Source organism: Periplaneta americana, chromosome 1, assembly GCF_040183065.1.
Source record: "Periplaneta americana isolate PAMFEO1 chromosome 1, P.americana_PAMFEO1_priV1, whole genome shotgun sequence".
Lineage (NCBI taxonomy): Eukaryota > Metazoa > Arthropoda > Insecta > Blattodea > Blattidae > Periplaneta > Periplaneta americana.
In genome coordinates, this window is record NC_091117.1 from 195,168,667 (window position 1) to 195,186,789 (window position 18,123).

General features: G+C 35.3%; 1 protein-coding gene across 3 annotated transcripts in view; it reads left to right on the plus strand.

Annotated features, from left to right (window-relative positions):
- The first annotated feature begins 775 nt into the window (after positions 1-775).
- Positions 776-18,123, plus strand: part of LOC138706126 (zinc finger protein 93-like) — a 45,005-nt gene continuing 27,657 nt past the window's right edge. For all 3 annotated transcript variants that reach the window (XM_069835115.1, XM_069835122.1, XM_069835126.1), the window contains exons 1-3: positions 776-889; positions 1,913-2,214; positions 4,648-5,574. In XM_069835115.1, the coding sequence (XP_069691216.1) occupies positions 1,946-2,214; positions 4,648-5,574 (1,196 nt within the window). In that variant the 5' untranslated portion in view covers positions 776-889; positions 1,913-1,945. The remainder of the gene's footprint in view (positions 890-1,912; positions 2,215-4,647; positions 5,575-18,123) is intronic.

The following is an 18,123-nucleotide window of genomic DNA, read 5'->3' on the forward strand; positions in this document are numbered from 1 at the left end:
TAACATCTCGCATCCCTTTAAAGCACATGCTGGCTGTATCAATACTATGACCAGTGCCTTGCCTGCCGCTTGGGCGCTAGTGTCGCGAATGTTGGCAAAAAAAGTGTTGAAGTTGCGCGACTGTATATATTAGACTGTGACTGTAGTCTGTCACCAGTATTAGTTTCATGGACTTTCAAGACAACAACTTTTCTCAATTTCACTATGCTGATATCTAACCACTGCAAAAGAAGTCATGAATCCATGTTGTAACCCTGATGGAATTGCAAAGAAAATAGCTTGCAGCAGTACTTCCATCTAGCGGTCGCTACCAAAAAATTAATTTTCGACAGTGGAGATCCTGGTGGTTTTTTTTTATATGTTGCCATTTCGTAACATGGGAATGGGCAATCGGATACCACATACTCTGATACATTATGTGATAGGGGTTTTGTCAACAAAATTTTCTTGATTGAATCTGAATTACTGATTTTTTTGTTATTTTACTGCAAAAACCTCATGATTCACTGTTGTATTCACGGCTCGCATATAATATAAACATACAGTATTAATGTCACAGCGTTGTGGGATTATCCAAATCGTCGGTTAACTATTAAGAGTGTAGACGTTGTGTGCTAAACTTCCGTATGTGATTTAGTTATATCTTAGAGAATATTTAATTTGTTTTAATACAGAACTTTTGCTTAATGTGACGAAAATTTATGTTGTCATAAGTCATAAAATCAGAGCCCTCTGTTTTAACACAAAGAGTATTTGATACTCTTTGGTTTTTACATCGTAACATTTTAGAGAGCAAAACACATTATCTCAGCGAACTAATTTAGATTTTCTGAACACGGTCGATATGAACAATTGAAAGTTGACGCTGTTCTTGGTAAAATTTGGTTAGGTTTGTATATTTAATTCGTGTTAAATTTCAATATTTGTTCCATTATTGTGTCATCTAATATAATTACGCATGTATTTTGCAATTTTATTTCCATTAATATCCAGTTGAACTGCAAAATTTAAGTTATTTAATCAATGATTACTGTTGGTTTCCTCTTAGGTTAAACAAGTAGCAAATGGAGTCTCTAACCCTCAAGGTTTTAATAAACAAAGGTTAGAAAATAGGGATATTGTGTTTACAAGCATCAGGTCTTCATGTTTATTTATGAAATCAATAATCTTGTTGCAGACACTTGCATAATGTGAAAATATGAGCTGTTCAATTAGGTTTTAATATGTTTTGACTGTATAATAGTACTCCGTAATAAGAGAGGTTAATTTTGTTCCATTTTGTGTTCTGAACTGTTTTTCTAATGAAATGTCACAATACAAAAATTATCATGACAATATGATGATGATAATAATATAATAATAATTATAATAATAATAATAATAATAATAATAATATGTGTTTAAAAATTGTGTCAAGTATAAATAACACAGAGGTGTAAATATGTTAATGAAATAAAAAACATGTCGCGATTGTATGTACCGTAACGCAACTTTAAGCTTTGAAAGTTACTGCTTGGTTGGCAGATGTCGATGATGTGACTTTCTAAGCTTTCAGGATGATTGTTGTGTTCAGAAATAGGCCTATACCGGTAGCATACTTTTGGGTATTCTGGAATTTAATATCTCAAATTGAGAAGGTGAACCATCAGGTTGTACTAATTTGACTGACTGTGGAACCTGTTTGCAGTTATGAAACGTTGGAGAAGTTAATTTCTAGCTCGGTGAAATACTGAAATGACTACGGTACTTCAGAAGATGTTGATATTTCCTTTTCTGCAACATCAAACTTGTACAGACTCACCGGAGCAAAATATGATAAGGGAACTGGATGAATTTCGTGTAGTGTATGTTATGTAGTTTATTCTTATTAGGCATAAGTTACGTGATTCACTTTGCTATTTTAATATTTCAGATAATGTCAAATGCACCGTAAAGTACGAGTGAAATGGCACAATCTGAAGGAGCTGTACATAAAGCTTCTGGATCTAATTGGAGAGGTCCAGGAGCTGCAGATGGTGAAGTTGTGTGTGGAATAGGAAGTGATTGTGTGATATTTCCAAATAGTACTAATGTTGTCTCCAACGTGCCTCAGCCACAGTCCAATGAAATAGTACAGTATACTTTCCCCGAGCAGGATTTCTTAGATATCCAGGTGACGGAAGAAGAGGTGATCAGTGAAACATGGGACAATGGTCAGCCAGTAGAAGAAGTAAGGTAAGAAAAAATTGTTATAAATAGGCAGGCAATATTGGTTCTGATCATTGTAAAAATGAGTAGGAATGCACCAATTCCTTCTCCCACCCATACACACACATACGCAATGACTAATTTCGAGTGTTGTGTCTAATTTTGGGGGGGGGGGGTAGGTCTAATGAAGATATTGATGTAAGTTGATTAGGTGTAAAGTGCAATAGGAAAGTGAGACATTGGATAACATAAACTCATTTGTATTCGTTGCGAAACTTGAAATTATTCTATTAAGAATAACGTGATAGTTATAGCCTACTTACAACGTGACAAACAGTCACTTGTTTAGGCTAATTTTTTCTTCATTCTTGAATACACTCTTTTAACACTTATATAATCACTGATGTACTGTTAAGTTATTTCAATAAATAACGACTTCACTGAATCGATTGAGAGGATGATGCAAACAACATCGAAACTACTCTATTTCCAACTAAATATTGAAGTAGACGTAAACAAAACCGAAATGTATTACTCCGCAATCGCAAGCTAGCTACCAAAGCAGCCACCAGGGCGCATTATTTTCAGCAAGTGAGCACGCAGGGCAGCCACCGTCTGATATATTGTGGACATTCCAACACATTCATTGAACTAACCCGTAAAATGCTCACAGAGGGTTAATATTTATTATTTCTCTACTGGGAATAGTGGATTTTCTTTTTCTGTAGATTCGTGATTAAATGTTTTTCTTTGAAGAGTGGAGAATTTCTTTAATTCTACAGAAATTTATTTGAGGTTGACAACATTGAATCTCGCACTGTGTTATACCAGCCGTGCTGATGTGCTCTGTGAAGCTGCAAGTCACCTTGGGAGGGATTTAATGCCTATTACGCATGCGCGTTGCCATAATACAAGTTACAATGATTTAACATGCAATGTCTGAAACTACTAATATAAACATGTTGTTTAAATAGTCAGAAAGTGTTCTTATAAGCATGTTTAATTCACTCGTATTCCATGTATATTATACATTTTATTATTTTAGAAGGAACTATTTTAATATGAGGAAGAAGATGACAAGCATGAGTTTAGAGGAGTTGTGCGTCCAATAGCCAATCAGGAACCATTATGCCACGTGCATTTATTTACATTTACTTCAATCTTTAGCTGGGAAGAGAGTAGTCAGCAAGGTAACATAATACAAAAATTTATAACTTATGTTAATATAGTGAAGTCGTTATTTATTTATTGAAATAACTTAACAATACATCAGTCACTAATTTTTTCATTCATCAATCTACACTGCATGGCATGTACGAGGCGCGTCCAGAAAGTAAGTTTCCCTGGGGTCGTTTAGAGAAAGAAAATACAGGGTGATTCATTATTACGTGTAAATACTTTGTGTGTGTGTGTGTGTGTGTGTGTGTGTGTGTGTGTGTAATGTAGAGGTGAAACTAAGGCTAAAACGTTCTATACAACTTTTTCTCAAAACCTTTAATTCCAGAGTTAATGCCATTTTGCGTGGAACTTGCGCTCCCAAACAAAGAAGGGATAACACACCAAATGTAAACTAATTATCACTTTCGTACAGTGCATTTGGACTTCAATACAAAAATAACCGAAGTCACTAAACCCATATCCTTGGCAGTCCACTTAAAGCAGTTTTGTGAACTAAAACCAAACACATTAAAAAATGTAAAGCAATTTCTTCTAGACTACACATTTGCACAATTCTTAGTATAATGCATGTTCAAAGCACTGTCTCTCAACTTGAAGACATACCTGTGCTCGCCGCCTTAGTGATCTCTGAATGTTACAAAGCCCATTGAAGTCATTACGAACAATTCCACACGCATGTTCAATTTGCTGTTGTAGTACTTCTACGTTAGGTACAGCATAGGCATCCACTAACGACTTCAGGCGGTCTCAAAGGTAGAAGTCCAGAGGGTTCATGTCCGGTGATCTGGCTGGCCAAGGAGTTGGCCCTGCATTACCTATCCATTGACCTGGATACGCAGCATTGAGATATGCCCTTATGTTGCGGCAGTAATGCATAAACCATAAGTTCACTCGCATTGGAAAAGGGATATCATGTAGCAGACCATGCAATTCGCATTCCAAGAATCCGTGGTAGATTTCCCCAGTCAACTGCAGAGGTAAACTCGAGGTCTGAGTAACTGATTCCTCACAATACCACACCAAATGTATGGGAGAACAGTAATGCCTATGCAGTTACTATGACGTAGGTGCCATCTACTGGAACTCTGGAATTAAAGGTTTTGAGAAAAAGTTGTATAGAATGTTTTAGTCTCAGTTTCACCTCTACAATACACACACAAAGTATTTACACGTAATAATGAATCACTCTGTATAATTTCATGGAAACATTTATTGAAACAGATACAGCAATTGTTGGGCTATTTTCAACTAACGTGTTTAATATTGTTTTGTTTGTTATAGCCAACACTTCGTGGAACTTAAAGTGGCCTGCAACCCTACAACAGAACCAGATGAAGTTGAGATACCACTACCACAGGATCAAGATGCATACACCACAATGCGTCCTTATCCTTGTGATTTCTGTAGTCGACGTTTTCGTAAGAAAGCAAACTTAATGAATCACATGGTGGCCCATCAGACAGACCGACCACATGGTTGCAACCTATGTGGAGCTCGATACCGCCGCAAGTGTGATCTTATTAACCACATGAAAATCCATGCATATGCCCCTGGCCACCTGGGCAGTGATGATGAAGATGACGATGTACCATCAAACAACTTAAATGAAAATGACAATGTTACTTCCATAAAGGGGAGGCGAAAGAAGACACAATCAGCAGCACCAAAAAAGAGGAAAACCCTCGTCACTTCTACCCAGAGCAATAGTTACCTGGAGGAGGACGACAATAGTCTCAGCTGTAAAGACTTCAAGAGGTCAAACTACAGCAATACTTCATCACGTAAGAAGTACAGCAGTGGGAGTTATAGTTATGTTGACGAGGATATGAAGCTGTTGTCTCAGCCACCTCCCACGTTCACCCCCAGTATGGAACCACAGGAACCTGCTGTACCTCGGTGGCCTGTCATAGATGAATCACGTCCATATGTGTGCCAACACTGTGGTGTGGGTTTTGCTCGAGAAAAGGCATTAGGATCACACGCAAGAATTCATGCCGGAGACAGCCCATTTGAATGCAATACTTGTGGAGAAATGTTCTGGGACGTTGGACTGTTAAAGGAACATGCCCGTACAAAACATGTTGGAAAATCTCGTGAGGAGTCTGATGCTTCTGGTCCATATACAGGAGATGATCGGTTTGGAGAGTTTCATTGTGAGACCTGTGGCCTTGGTTTTCATCGGCAAGATCTTCTTAAGCGTCACCGCAGGTTAGCATAGTTTATAATGTCTAAGCATTTTATTTTCTAGTTTATTCATTTTGTGTTACTATTGATTAAATGTTGTCACTAGATAAAAAAATGAAATTTTGAAATATTCAACTTATTACACTAGAAATACTTTTTTTGTAGGTCACTTTTATCTAGCAACACCAGCTGACAGTTCATGTTCGATTATGATGATGTCAAAATAGAAAGATGATGCATTTCCTCACTGTGAGAGTTATAAAGAGAATGTTGATGATTAGGGTCGAATTTTGTAATTTCTGAATATTTACTCTTTAATAATATTACTGTCCTGTTTATTTTGTTAGAATGACATATTGTGGTTATCTAGTATGGGTAATACTGTTATTGCAAGTTATCTTGAACCTTACATCCCCTAAGTCTGTCTTTCGAACTGCTCGGTACGGCGTGTACTCATCAACGTAACGGCACGGCAAGGATGCCCCTCCCTCAGGTAACGTGACTCTTTTCAGAAAACCTTGGTTCTTTTACTTCTTTTGCTCTCAACTGTAAAAGAACTTGGTTCAATACAGACATCATCTTCTCACGATACTCCGGTTTTGAGAGGAGAACATAGTTTTGTAGCAAGTTTTAATTAAACTGTAATGAGTAAGTATTTAAATATAATCGTGTGTACACTCCTCTCTCATCCGGGCTGGGGACCGGCAATGGCGGAGTTACTACAGCTATTTTTATACATTATATAGGCCTGCATGACTTACACCTACAGCTAATATGTACATATACTTATAACAATATTTTGCAGGCTTATTATTTGAATTTACATTAATTTACAATTATACACAATCCATATCCCTATCATTGCTGCCATCATCGCTTGGTCCAAAATTAATTATTTCGTCAATAGCATCATCCATTCGAAATTATCTTCTTAATCGTAGGTACTACTTTCTGAACAAGATAGAATTCTTTGATTGTATCCCGAATAACATGTTGATCAAAGTCATCCACTTCAACTTTACACAAGTCCTAATTCTGGAATGAAATAATATGTTTAGCAGAGCTATAAGAAAATAATAACTTACAACAGTAATTCATTATGTCGCTCACAATACACACACTATTGTACATAACTATTATAGCAATAATTTCTAAACATCACATACCTATTCTTCCCCGGAGTAGTGTGAGGTTCATTTGGTTGTAATTCAATATTCTTCTTAATTCTCTTTACGGAACTAATACTTTTGCCAGAGTATTTAGCCGCTCTCTCATATTCCTTAGCAAGAGGTTCCAGCAAATATTTGTTTAATTTTTCCTCCTCGCAACGCTTAATTATATTTGCGATAATTTCTCTTTCTCCGCATTGGTGTGATTTCACCATAATTACTACCCTGTGGTTGCTGCTCCATGGTAACACTACTGGTACGCGGTGAAGGAAATAGCTCTATGTTTCTTGACAAGAGATTATGATGCGGAGCATGCGCAAACAACTCAGTTGGCTCCACCCACATTACGCACTTCCTTCCCTCTGCCCCTCTGTCCCTGCTCAGGAAGTTCAAGATAACTTGCAATAACAGTACAGTTCATTCATTTTCAGTCATACAGAATAGCTGTACGTAACGATCCCAACAATAGGTTTTTTCTCTTATCTCCTTCCTTCCACCTGAAGACGAAGGGAGAACCACCCTTCGAAACGTTGTGTCTTAATTTTTTGATTGTGACAACCAGCAATGGAAAAAGTCCAAACCCCTCACCTAAACATTAGTACAGTTATTAATGCAAGTTTGGTTATCATTTACACCTGTTTTGATAAGCATGAACTAAGTTATGATGCAGGTATAAGCAGATAAGAAAATTGACCAGTTCTTGTGAGGTGATTCGTCAATAGAAATAGAATAATAGCTGAACTGTGAAATACAACTGCAATCCCACTTTGTGTTTTTACATAGTTTTGAGTGTACTCTATTGGACTGGTGCTGTTGCGTGTTGGTTGATTAATTTTCAATGCTCGGCAATTTGACAGTGAAGGGCCCCACTACATTATTTTGCAGTCCAGTAGCAATGAGTTATATTAATATTGTTAGGAAGGACTTTACAAATTCATCAGGTGATTTTAGTCCTTTTCATGGTTATCTTTGCATCGGAGACAATTTGATGAAGTAAGTATTTCAGCTTAGTTTACATTGTTGTTGTAAGTATTTCTGTTCAGTCTAAATGTTTTGCAAAATTTGTGTATTACTGTCATGCTCATTTATTTTCGAGGCACATAGTTTGGATGCTTTATCAGTGTGAAAAATCAGGTCAGACTAATGACAATTGAAGGTGCAAAAGGGGGTTAACTCCATTTTATCACAATTCTCAGGAAAGACAATTAAGTGCTCCCACTTGCATCAAACACATAAGTGGGGTAAGTTTAGATCTTTTGTAACACACTCAATTTCCAGCAGATCTTCCTCGTTCTTGTACCAAACATGCCACTAATTTTTCCCTATATTTATAGTTTATTATAAAACAACTTCCTGAATTTACAGGTTGCTAAAAAAAGACATGGTAAACAAAAATATAACAATTACAGGATTAATAACCTAGGATTGAAATATACATACAATAAATGTTGAAAAAAATCTAAACTAATATGAAATTAGAGATCAAAATAACATTGAAGTGTCACTTTAAAAGTTATTATATAAATGATTTTTTAAATATATGCAAGGACCTCCTAATTGCAATGATAACATTGCTTTTAATTTTGTTATTGGGGTTTCAAAACGGTATTTGTCAAATGCAGGGGGAGAGCCATTAATCCTTCCCATTGAAGGCTTTAAGGAACCAACCTGGACAAATACCCAATGTCCCATCCCTATCTTCCCGTGGTGCAGCTGTTAGTAAGCATAATTTTACAAGCTGAACTAAAGGGAGGGACTACTCATCAATTAGCACTGGTCAGCTTGATGAGTTAATGACTGAATTTGGTATAATTTTCCTCTAACCAATACCTAATTCCCTCTTTACCCTTTCCTATCCAGTCCTCTGACTGAACTCTTCCTTTCTTCGACCCCGACAGTATTAGAGCATTTGAGGCCTAGGGGTTCATTTCACCTTCCTTCCTACCCTTCTTACTTTTCTGTTCCTAGTGCTGACCTGCTATGGCACTAAAATCGTCCTCCAGTGGCTTAAGGAGGGAAAGTTGGTGATCACCAAGATCTCCCAACTAGGTCCAGTGGACCCGTCGACCAACAGCAGGTGTGGTCCTCCAGACATTATGGGGGTTGTGTGTGAATGAAGTAGCCACCAAAACATTAAAATATGGTGTTCACTTAAATCGGCTACAACTTGCCATTTAATGGTTGGAATATATCAGTCTCCTAACTGTCCATTGTGCAATTCAAATCAAGAAATGGATTCAGAACATCTCAAAATCTGTGCGTCAGTGGCTAACCATGACAATATCTTTGAAAAATATTGGAGTGCAAGAGGTCAAATGACTATTGTCGAATGCCTGGCATTAGAAAACAACAACAACAACAACAACAACAATTTTGTTAATGGGTAGTCCGAGAATTTTCCAAATTTCCACAAAATGTGGTATAGTGCCGCGTGCTCCCACCATCAATCCAAACTCCTGTACCTTGGTTAGCTTCTATTTGGCTTTATAGTAATCCAACTTAGGCTCATAAACTTTGTGAAATTTGGAGTTAACCTCTCTCTTGCACCAGGCCATTCAGTTGTTCTGACAGCTTGCAGTGAAAGTGCAGGAAACAAAATAAATGGGTCAGAAAAGCAGCATTGTCACGTTTCTTTTGGAGGTTAAGGCATAATTTCACAACTTACTTTGATATGTATGGTACACCAAATATAAGTTTCTCATACATACATAAGGTAAAACCGGGTAATATGACACACCTTTTTGAAAATATGCCTAAAATATAGCACACTTTAATTAACAGCGTGGGAATACAAAATAGTAGTAGTAGTATTTTTTGCCTGGGCACTTGGAAGTTCTTCATTTGCCTTCTAGCTTCCTAGTATAATTTAGAGTCCAAATCCAAAAGATTTAATGCCAAAGCTGAACATTTTCGTAGATGTTCTTGATTCATCAAAGAATCTTCTAGGTTACACAGAATGCATTTTGGTGAACTAGAAATTCTAATTTTAAACAGGTGTGCTGCTAAACAGTCATGGCCAGTTAGCATTCTAAATTTTGCTACTGCATCATGTCAAGGAGAATCAGGTATATGTTCTTTTGTGTGAGATCATGCGTATTTGCTTGGTTTCCGCACAAAACCAATCCGCGGAAAGTCTAAAATTCCACATTTAGTATTCCCAACCTAACACACGTAACAATTTCCCTCTTCTTACTGCTTAAGTGACATATTGATTTTACTGCTTTAGGCTTTTAACATATTATTTTTAGAGACGTTCAATATAGTATCAATATAGTAATAATTATAAATTGGAAACTTACCAATGCAATTTCACCTAAATTGCACTGTTAATTATTGTTTTTAAATATTTGCAAAAATTAAGTAAACCCTACAACTCCACTAAAGTTACTGCATTCGTGATGCAAGTAACATTAAGGAAGCCGTGAAAAAATCAACAAGATTCCAGACTCATCATAGACTGGGGGAAAAAAGAGACAGACGTATATCACGGCCTGCTGGAGTATAGTAAACACAGAAAACATTTTAAAGCAACAGTGTTGAAGATAGATATTTTTGTTTTGCAAATTTGCCGTCATTGAACAGAAACCAAGATGGAGATTTCATTGCAACTAATTAGAAATTCCTCTTTCAGGTATGTAATAAACGATATTCGCACAAAATAATGTACGATATACGAGCAGTATGTTTTCTTTCAATTCTCGGAAATTAAAAAAGATCAACTACATTTTGCTTTTTCAATTTTTTCCTCGAACATGAAAACTTCAACATACCGCTCTTGAAATGCATATTACTATTTCAGTAAGCAAAACTGACCACGATTTATTATTACTGTTTTCTTGAAATTTCTTTAAAATTTTGATTTGAAATTATGATTGTATAAACAATTTGGCACTGTGATAAACTATCTTTTTCAAGAGTATGTATAACATTTTTAGTTCCTTTCTTTGCCAAAGAATCTGCACTCTCATTGCCCATAATACCACAATGGGCAGGGATCCATTGGAGATACAGTTTTTTATTTTGTTTTGCCAGTATGTTTATGGATGATTGAATTTCTGCAATTTTGGAATTTGTAGGAATATTGATTAAAGCTATAGCTTAGATTGCAGAAATTTAGTCGCTAAATATAACAGCATTTTTGGACATATTAATTTGATAAATAAGTTGCGTTCATGTCCTGTTGATTGCTACAATTTCTGCATCAAAGTGAGTAGAAGGGCTCCCTATAGACAAATAAAAACTGAGTAATTTGGAATATATTCCAATCCCATCATTTTGATATTTGGAGCCGTCTGTATAAATGTGTAACCAATCAGGGTCGGGATACAATGTATTTATAGTTTTAAGAGCAACTTGTTTAATTCAGATGTAGACAATTCAACACACATTCCACAATTTGGGACATCTGGCCGACATCTATGGCTGACCACTAGGATCCAGAATACAAAACAGAGGTTAAATTAAAAATATAATATGATTGCGGAGAGAATACAGAACAATGATAAATTTAAAAATAAAGTACAATTTGATTTTGGAGAAACATGAGATGAAAATACATTGAAGAGTAATGAAATTAAGTAAAAAAAACATTACATAGTATTATACAATGATTGTGTAAAATGGATAATGAATCTCTCGATACCATTAGACAAATTTTGTTAATGTCCTCATTAGAAAATTTAAGAGAAAGGAGAATGGTTTTGGTTAACTTAAATGAAGTTCCCCTAGCGCCAAAAAGAAGTCCTTTCACTTCCCATGTATTAATATTCATTTTCTATCTCTCACTGAAGTGAGGAATACATGGGTTGTAAATAGACTTCTTTTCATCGTTAACGTTATTGGCTTGTTGATCATCCTTCTCAAAACGGACAGTGGGGTCAAGAATGAGGCTTCTTTGATTCTGGAGATTGATGGCTATAATGTCTGCTCTTCTCGTTGACCCATTCTCAGCCAAGCAGTGCACTTCTTCGTAAACCTCCCACTTTGCCTTCCGAAGAGTGGTTGCGATGGAGCTTCTCACTTTATGGTGGCGATTGTTCCTCAGTAGTTCTCCTTTAGGGCAATAACCCAAAACATGCCCAAGGGTTTCTGCTTCGCTGCATCCTATATATATATATATATATATATATATATATATATATATATGTATACTATATATACAAAATATATCTTGCACATTACATACATTCATGAATTGAAGGATTCCAAATATATTTGTTGACAGATTTTGTGATAAGAATCAATAAAACTAAAATTAAGTTTTCTGCCATATCTCCCACCCTGGCTGAGTGATATTAGACATACGAGGCGGGTGATATGGCTTACGAAAAATAGCACTGAATTTTACAGCAAAACAGATAAAACACAAAAAATTAAATTTTACAATGAATTACTTGTAAAATAATACTTATTCTAATCACCCAAATACAGGGTGTCCGGGACAAAATTTACCAATAAGAAAGTTTAATAACTCACCAAATAATTGATGGATGAAAATGCTGTTTGCGGGAATTGACAAAGGGACTTCCAAAGTTTCGAGTGACCACTAATAAACTTCTATGTGTGCACCTCTTGTAGCACGACAGATATATAGGCGATATTAAAGTTCTTGCCAAACGATCCAATCACAGTTTCATGTGTAAGTCCGCACCAAACATTAATCTTAGGGCTGTCTCTTTCCAATTCCCTCACTACATGCGGATTTTCTGATCCCCAGATGCGACAATTATGCCTGTTGACGATCCCACAGACGTGGAAGGTGGACTTATCACTAAACACGACCTTCTGCAGATATCCATTTTCAATATCAATTTTCAACAGCATGTCACTAGCGAAATCATATCGTGCAGGCAAGTCGTTTGGTTTCAACTTTTGAACCAATTGCATCTTGTATGCATGCAGACGAAACCTCTTGTGCAGAACATCGTGGATAGTTGACTTTGGAATTGCAAGTTCCCTGCTGGCACGGCGAACAGACTTACATGGGCTCTGTTGGAAAGCTTGCTCAATTCTGTCGACTTGCACTTCTGTCACTTCTTCCCGCATGGTGTTTTCTCTACAAGAGAACCGGTCTCGAGAAGCTTTCTGTGCCAAGTTGTTATTGTGTGCCTATCTGGTGGTTGCTTCTCAGGCCACTGTTGTCTAAATCTTCTCTCCACTATCTTCGGATACTTGAATTCGGCAAGCAAATAGCAGCATTGAACTTTTTGTTGCACTGTGAACGCCATTTTAATTACAGCTATGTCAACAACAATGACCAAATGTTGTCAACATCACACATAAAACTTAAAATGTCCCTCTTTCATTTGCTGCAAATTTCATTTTCCTATCTCCATTATTACGCGAGTTATTAAACTTTCTTATTGGTAAATTTTGTCCCGGACACAGTATATTGTAAGAATGGTAACATGCCATTACATTGTCAATTAACAGATCCATTTGTGAAAACCAATTATGTGAAATCTGCTGGCATGTCTCGTGATAAAGTCTTGGCCATCATGATAGTGCTACATGTTAACGATAGTGAAAATCGTGTACCTGGAGTCAAACTGTTTCTGATGCTTCCTTCAAAATTTGTCGTATTTTAAGCAGACTAAATAAACATTTTCAGGCTCTATATACTCCCAAACAAATGCTCACAATTGATGAGGCTATTTGTGCTTTTCGAGATCGCATACATATAGAATATAATCTAAATTTAACAGAAGAAATACTGAAATCAGAAGTAAGCACTGTAATAATGAAACAATTGTCTTTAGAGACAATTAATATTAGGTACCAGTACCCTCCACAAAACTGGCTTCATTTATACACCGACGGATCCTTGATCTCCAGAGAACAAGGTGCCGGTGCAGGTGTTACGTGCTGTCTCTTCTCACTTTATAGATCTCTTGGATATGGAACAACAAGTTTTGAAATCGTTGCAATAAGTGAAAGTCTCAGGAATCTTCTATGCCACATCAATAAATTTAAGAATGCAGTTATATTGTCAGACTCCAAAGCAGCTATTCTGTCAATAGTCTCTAAACACACACCTTCATCTCAAACAGCAGAAATAACTAAAATGCCCTCTCAGTTAATATCACTCAATAAAAGAATTGTATTCCAATGGATACCATCCCATTGTGAAATCCTGGGAAATGAGAATGTGGATGCTTTAGCAAAGAAGGGCAGCACTGCTACTTACAGATCTGTTACTAAATCTACATATTATTCTGTGAAAAGATTTATTAAATCTACATACTTAGACTTCAACAAACAAAATTTGATAGCACAATCCCAAGGGAAAAAATGGAACTCTCTGCATCATAATCCACAGTTAATTCCCGATTTACCACGAAAATCGTCTGTAGCTGCATTTAGATTGGCAACAGGCCATGATTGTTTGGCCAAACACCTGCATAGAATTGGAATATATCAGTCCCCTAACTGCCCATTGTGCAACTCAAACCAAGAAATGGATTCGGAACACCTCAAAATCTGTGCTTCAGTGGCTGACCATGATAATATCACAGTCTACTATATACAGTCGCGAAGCTTGAGATGATTTTTTGCAAATCTCGTGATAAAGCGCTCCAAGCGGTTAGCAACTAGAAACAATAGACTGTCCACGGTCGACTTTGGACTGTGTCGTATTTCCATCGAGTGCTGGCTCGTTGCGTATTTCACATTGATGCTTGTGAAATGTTCGTTATTGGTTGTAATGAAAATGTTAATGGCTAAAATACAATAATTGGAATAATAATATTTTACTAGAGATGTAGAAAAATTAAGTTTGTCTTAATGAAATTTATTGATCACGTTTTATTTTCAATTCTGGTGGGATTATTATTGCTTAGGCCTACTTTTTTTTTTTTTCAAAGGATATGTTTTTAATTATAGCTGTTAATTTTATTGTTATTTTTATTTGTTACTTTACTAGAAACGTAGACAAAGTCTGTTACAATAAAATTTATTGATCACGTTTTATTTCCAATTCTGGTGTGATTATTATTGCTTATTGATCACGTTTTATTTCCAATTCTGGTGTGATTATTATTGCTTAACCTAATCCCACTTTGTTAACTACGTAAGCATACACTACAAGTACTGGTACATGTAAGTTACTCCATTAATTCATATTTCCATTATTATTGTAAAGGGAAATGCAAATTAATATTTATTGATTTCATAGTTAATTATCGCTATAATCTTGAATGAGTGAAGCGATTATAGTAAATTTCAGTTCGTTTTGCACAAACAAAAATAATATTAACCTATTTCTTGCAGGTATCTTCGAGTTTGTGGTGGAATTTAATATACTTCATTAAAATAATAAATTAACTTTATGCATTTAATATTTCAATAATGGAAGGAAGGTGTTAATTTTTCCAAAAGAACACAACGAAAGTGTAACATATTTTGTCGTCTACTAGGAGAGAGATCTGCGATGATGAGACGATAGTAGCGATCCTAGTGGTGGGCAACTACCCATGTTTGCATTTTAGTACATATTGAGCTTCGCGACTGTATATAGTAGACTGCGATAATATCTTTGAAAAATATTGGAGTGCAAGAGGTCAAATGATTTTATTGTCAAACGCCTGGCATTAGAAAACAACAACAACAAATTTCAGAGTATATATGAAGGGGAAGTCGCAGAAGTATGTGATAAAATTTTTTAATTATCTGAAGCAATGTTGGAACAGCTACAGCAGACTCCTGCAGAAAGGCTTGTGCATAGAGGGCATTATCCATACAAAATTCCAAAGAAAAACCCTGGGAAGCCATACAGAGGAACTCACGAGGTGTTCTGACAAAGGGAAACATTGCACCGGTGAAACAGCTCATAAGTTGGCAACTGTATACTGTCTAATGTTTGTTGTCATTCTGTTTATCAGACAGTATTTCGAACTGTATCATTCCAAAACACATCTATACTAATAATAAATCTGTAGCCAAAATTTTTCTGGTAATTTTCGATTTTCCAAAAATAATTGGTCCTAACATATATAATTAACCACCCTGAAACCGAAAATCACTTTTTTGAAATTTTTGTTTGTATGTCTGTCTGGATGTTTGTTACCTTTTCACGTGATAATAGCTGAACCGATTTATATGAAAATTGGAATATAAATTAAGTTCGTTGTAACTTAGATTTTAGTCCATATTGCATTCAAAATACTTTATTTAAAAGGGGGGTTATAAGGGGGTCTGAATCAAATAAATCGAAATATCTCGCTTATTATTGCTTTTCATGAAAAATATTACATAACAAAAGTTTCTTTAAAAATAATTTCCGATAAGTTTTATTCTATACACAATTTTGATAGGACTGATATTTAATGAGATAAATGAGTTTTAAAATTACAATAACAACGCCATCTAAGGCGCTGTATTGAAATAAAAACAAATGACTTCGTCTATAAGGGGCCTTGGACAACAACAATCAAAAGCTATTAAACATAGCCTAAGAGAATGTTTCTGTGTTTGTATGAAGTAATATCGGAAGCTAATTAATTGTTTAATTATTATTTCACCATTGCAAAGTGTAGTTTCTCTAGATGGACATAATTTACAATGTTATTACAGTAACTTCTGAAACATATAGCAAGTAATATGTATACACATTAAAACTAAATGATATGTCAGTCTTCATTAAACTATGGTTGCATGTAATACCAATTAAGAAACATGTTAAAGGAATTGTCATTGCACCAAATGATTGCTCTCTGGACCAAAATGACCCCATTTTAATTATTTAAATACAATTTAAATTAAGTAACATATTAAACGATTTATCCTTCTATCAAATACGAATGTTCCCTGGATCAAACGTCCTATTTTAATTATGTAATTACTTTATATTTATTTCTAAAAGGTGCAGCGGAGCGCACGGGTACGGCTAGTTATAGGAATATAGGAAATAAGTGCCGTTTTTATGTGTAAACATACTTATGTTGTGTAAAAACAACAGGTTATTTTATGTGTACATACTAAAACACCGATTTTTGTGCCATGGATATCATTTTACACTTCAGTGTATCTTAATTTTATTAACGCATTTTTGTCCTACACTGTACTAATGTGTGCAAAAATGTAATATTTCTATCACATATATTGTGGAAGTTGTAGCACATATGGGCGAATACAGAAATGCATGTAGAGTGTTAGTTTAAAGGCCAGAAGGAAAAAGACCTTTGGGGAGGCCGAGACGTAGATGAGAGGATAATATTAAAATTGATTTGAGGGAAGTGGGATATAATTGTAGAGACTGGATTAATCTTGCTCAGGATAGGGACCGATGGCGGGCTTATGTGAGGGCAGCAATGAACCTCTTGAGTTCCTTAAAAGCCAGTAAGCATATTGTGGAAGTTGCGATTTTTTTCCTGAATCATTTAAATAATGAATGATACACGAAGGAGAGTCAAAAAGTAACCTTAATAATAATTTTATTAATTGAATATGTACAATAAGACTGCAAATACTTCATCACTTTTTAACATAGTCCCCACTACGTTCAATGCAAGTGTTCCTGTTATACAGATGTTATGCTATCTCTCTCTCTCTCTGTCTCTGTGTGTGTATGTGTGCGTGCGTGTGTTTTTTTTTTTTGCTACGGTCTACTATGTGAGTCTAATTTTTTATTTTTATTTATTTATGTCTATAACAGGGCAAAGCCCCAATTACAATAGACAGTACAGATTTGTTAAAAAAAACACAGAATTGCATATAACATGAAAAAAGAGATGAAACAGAAACAAATGCAAGATACAAGTGTAATTACAAATTAAAAATTAAAAATGAAAAAAAAACAAACAAACAAATAGATACTACCTAAATAAAAGACACAGATATAGATATAAATGAAAAATACCAAATAAAAATAAATTTAAAAGAGTTAAGTACAGATATCATAGCCAAAAATGTAAAATGTAGCTATAATTGGCAAATTACAGAGTAAATATAACACTATGTCAATAAATTCAGTATACAGTAAATAAATACAGTATTTATATATTAATGTGTTACTTTTTGACTCAGCCTCGTAAATGTATTCAGATGCACAGTGTTAAAATTGTTTTCTTAAAAAAGTAGTTAATTAAGGAGGTTGCTGAACTACAGTAACTTCTCTTTACGTCCAATAATATAGAGCATTATAATACAATATTTAGTCATTGGCGTAGTCTAGGAGTAGCAAGGAGGCTTGTGCTCCATCTTTTTTTCCGAGGTTTTCTCCAACTTTAAGATGACTGTCAGGTAATTCTATGCAAATCTCTGGACTTGGTATACCAAAATAACATCTTGCTATCATCAGTTCCATCGACATTAAATAACCATACAGTTAATACAGCATTATTAAATAACTAATAAAACATTTAAAATAATTACACCATTCACATTCCAGAAACTATAGGTGGTACTT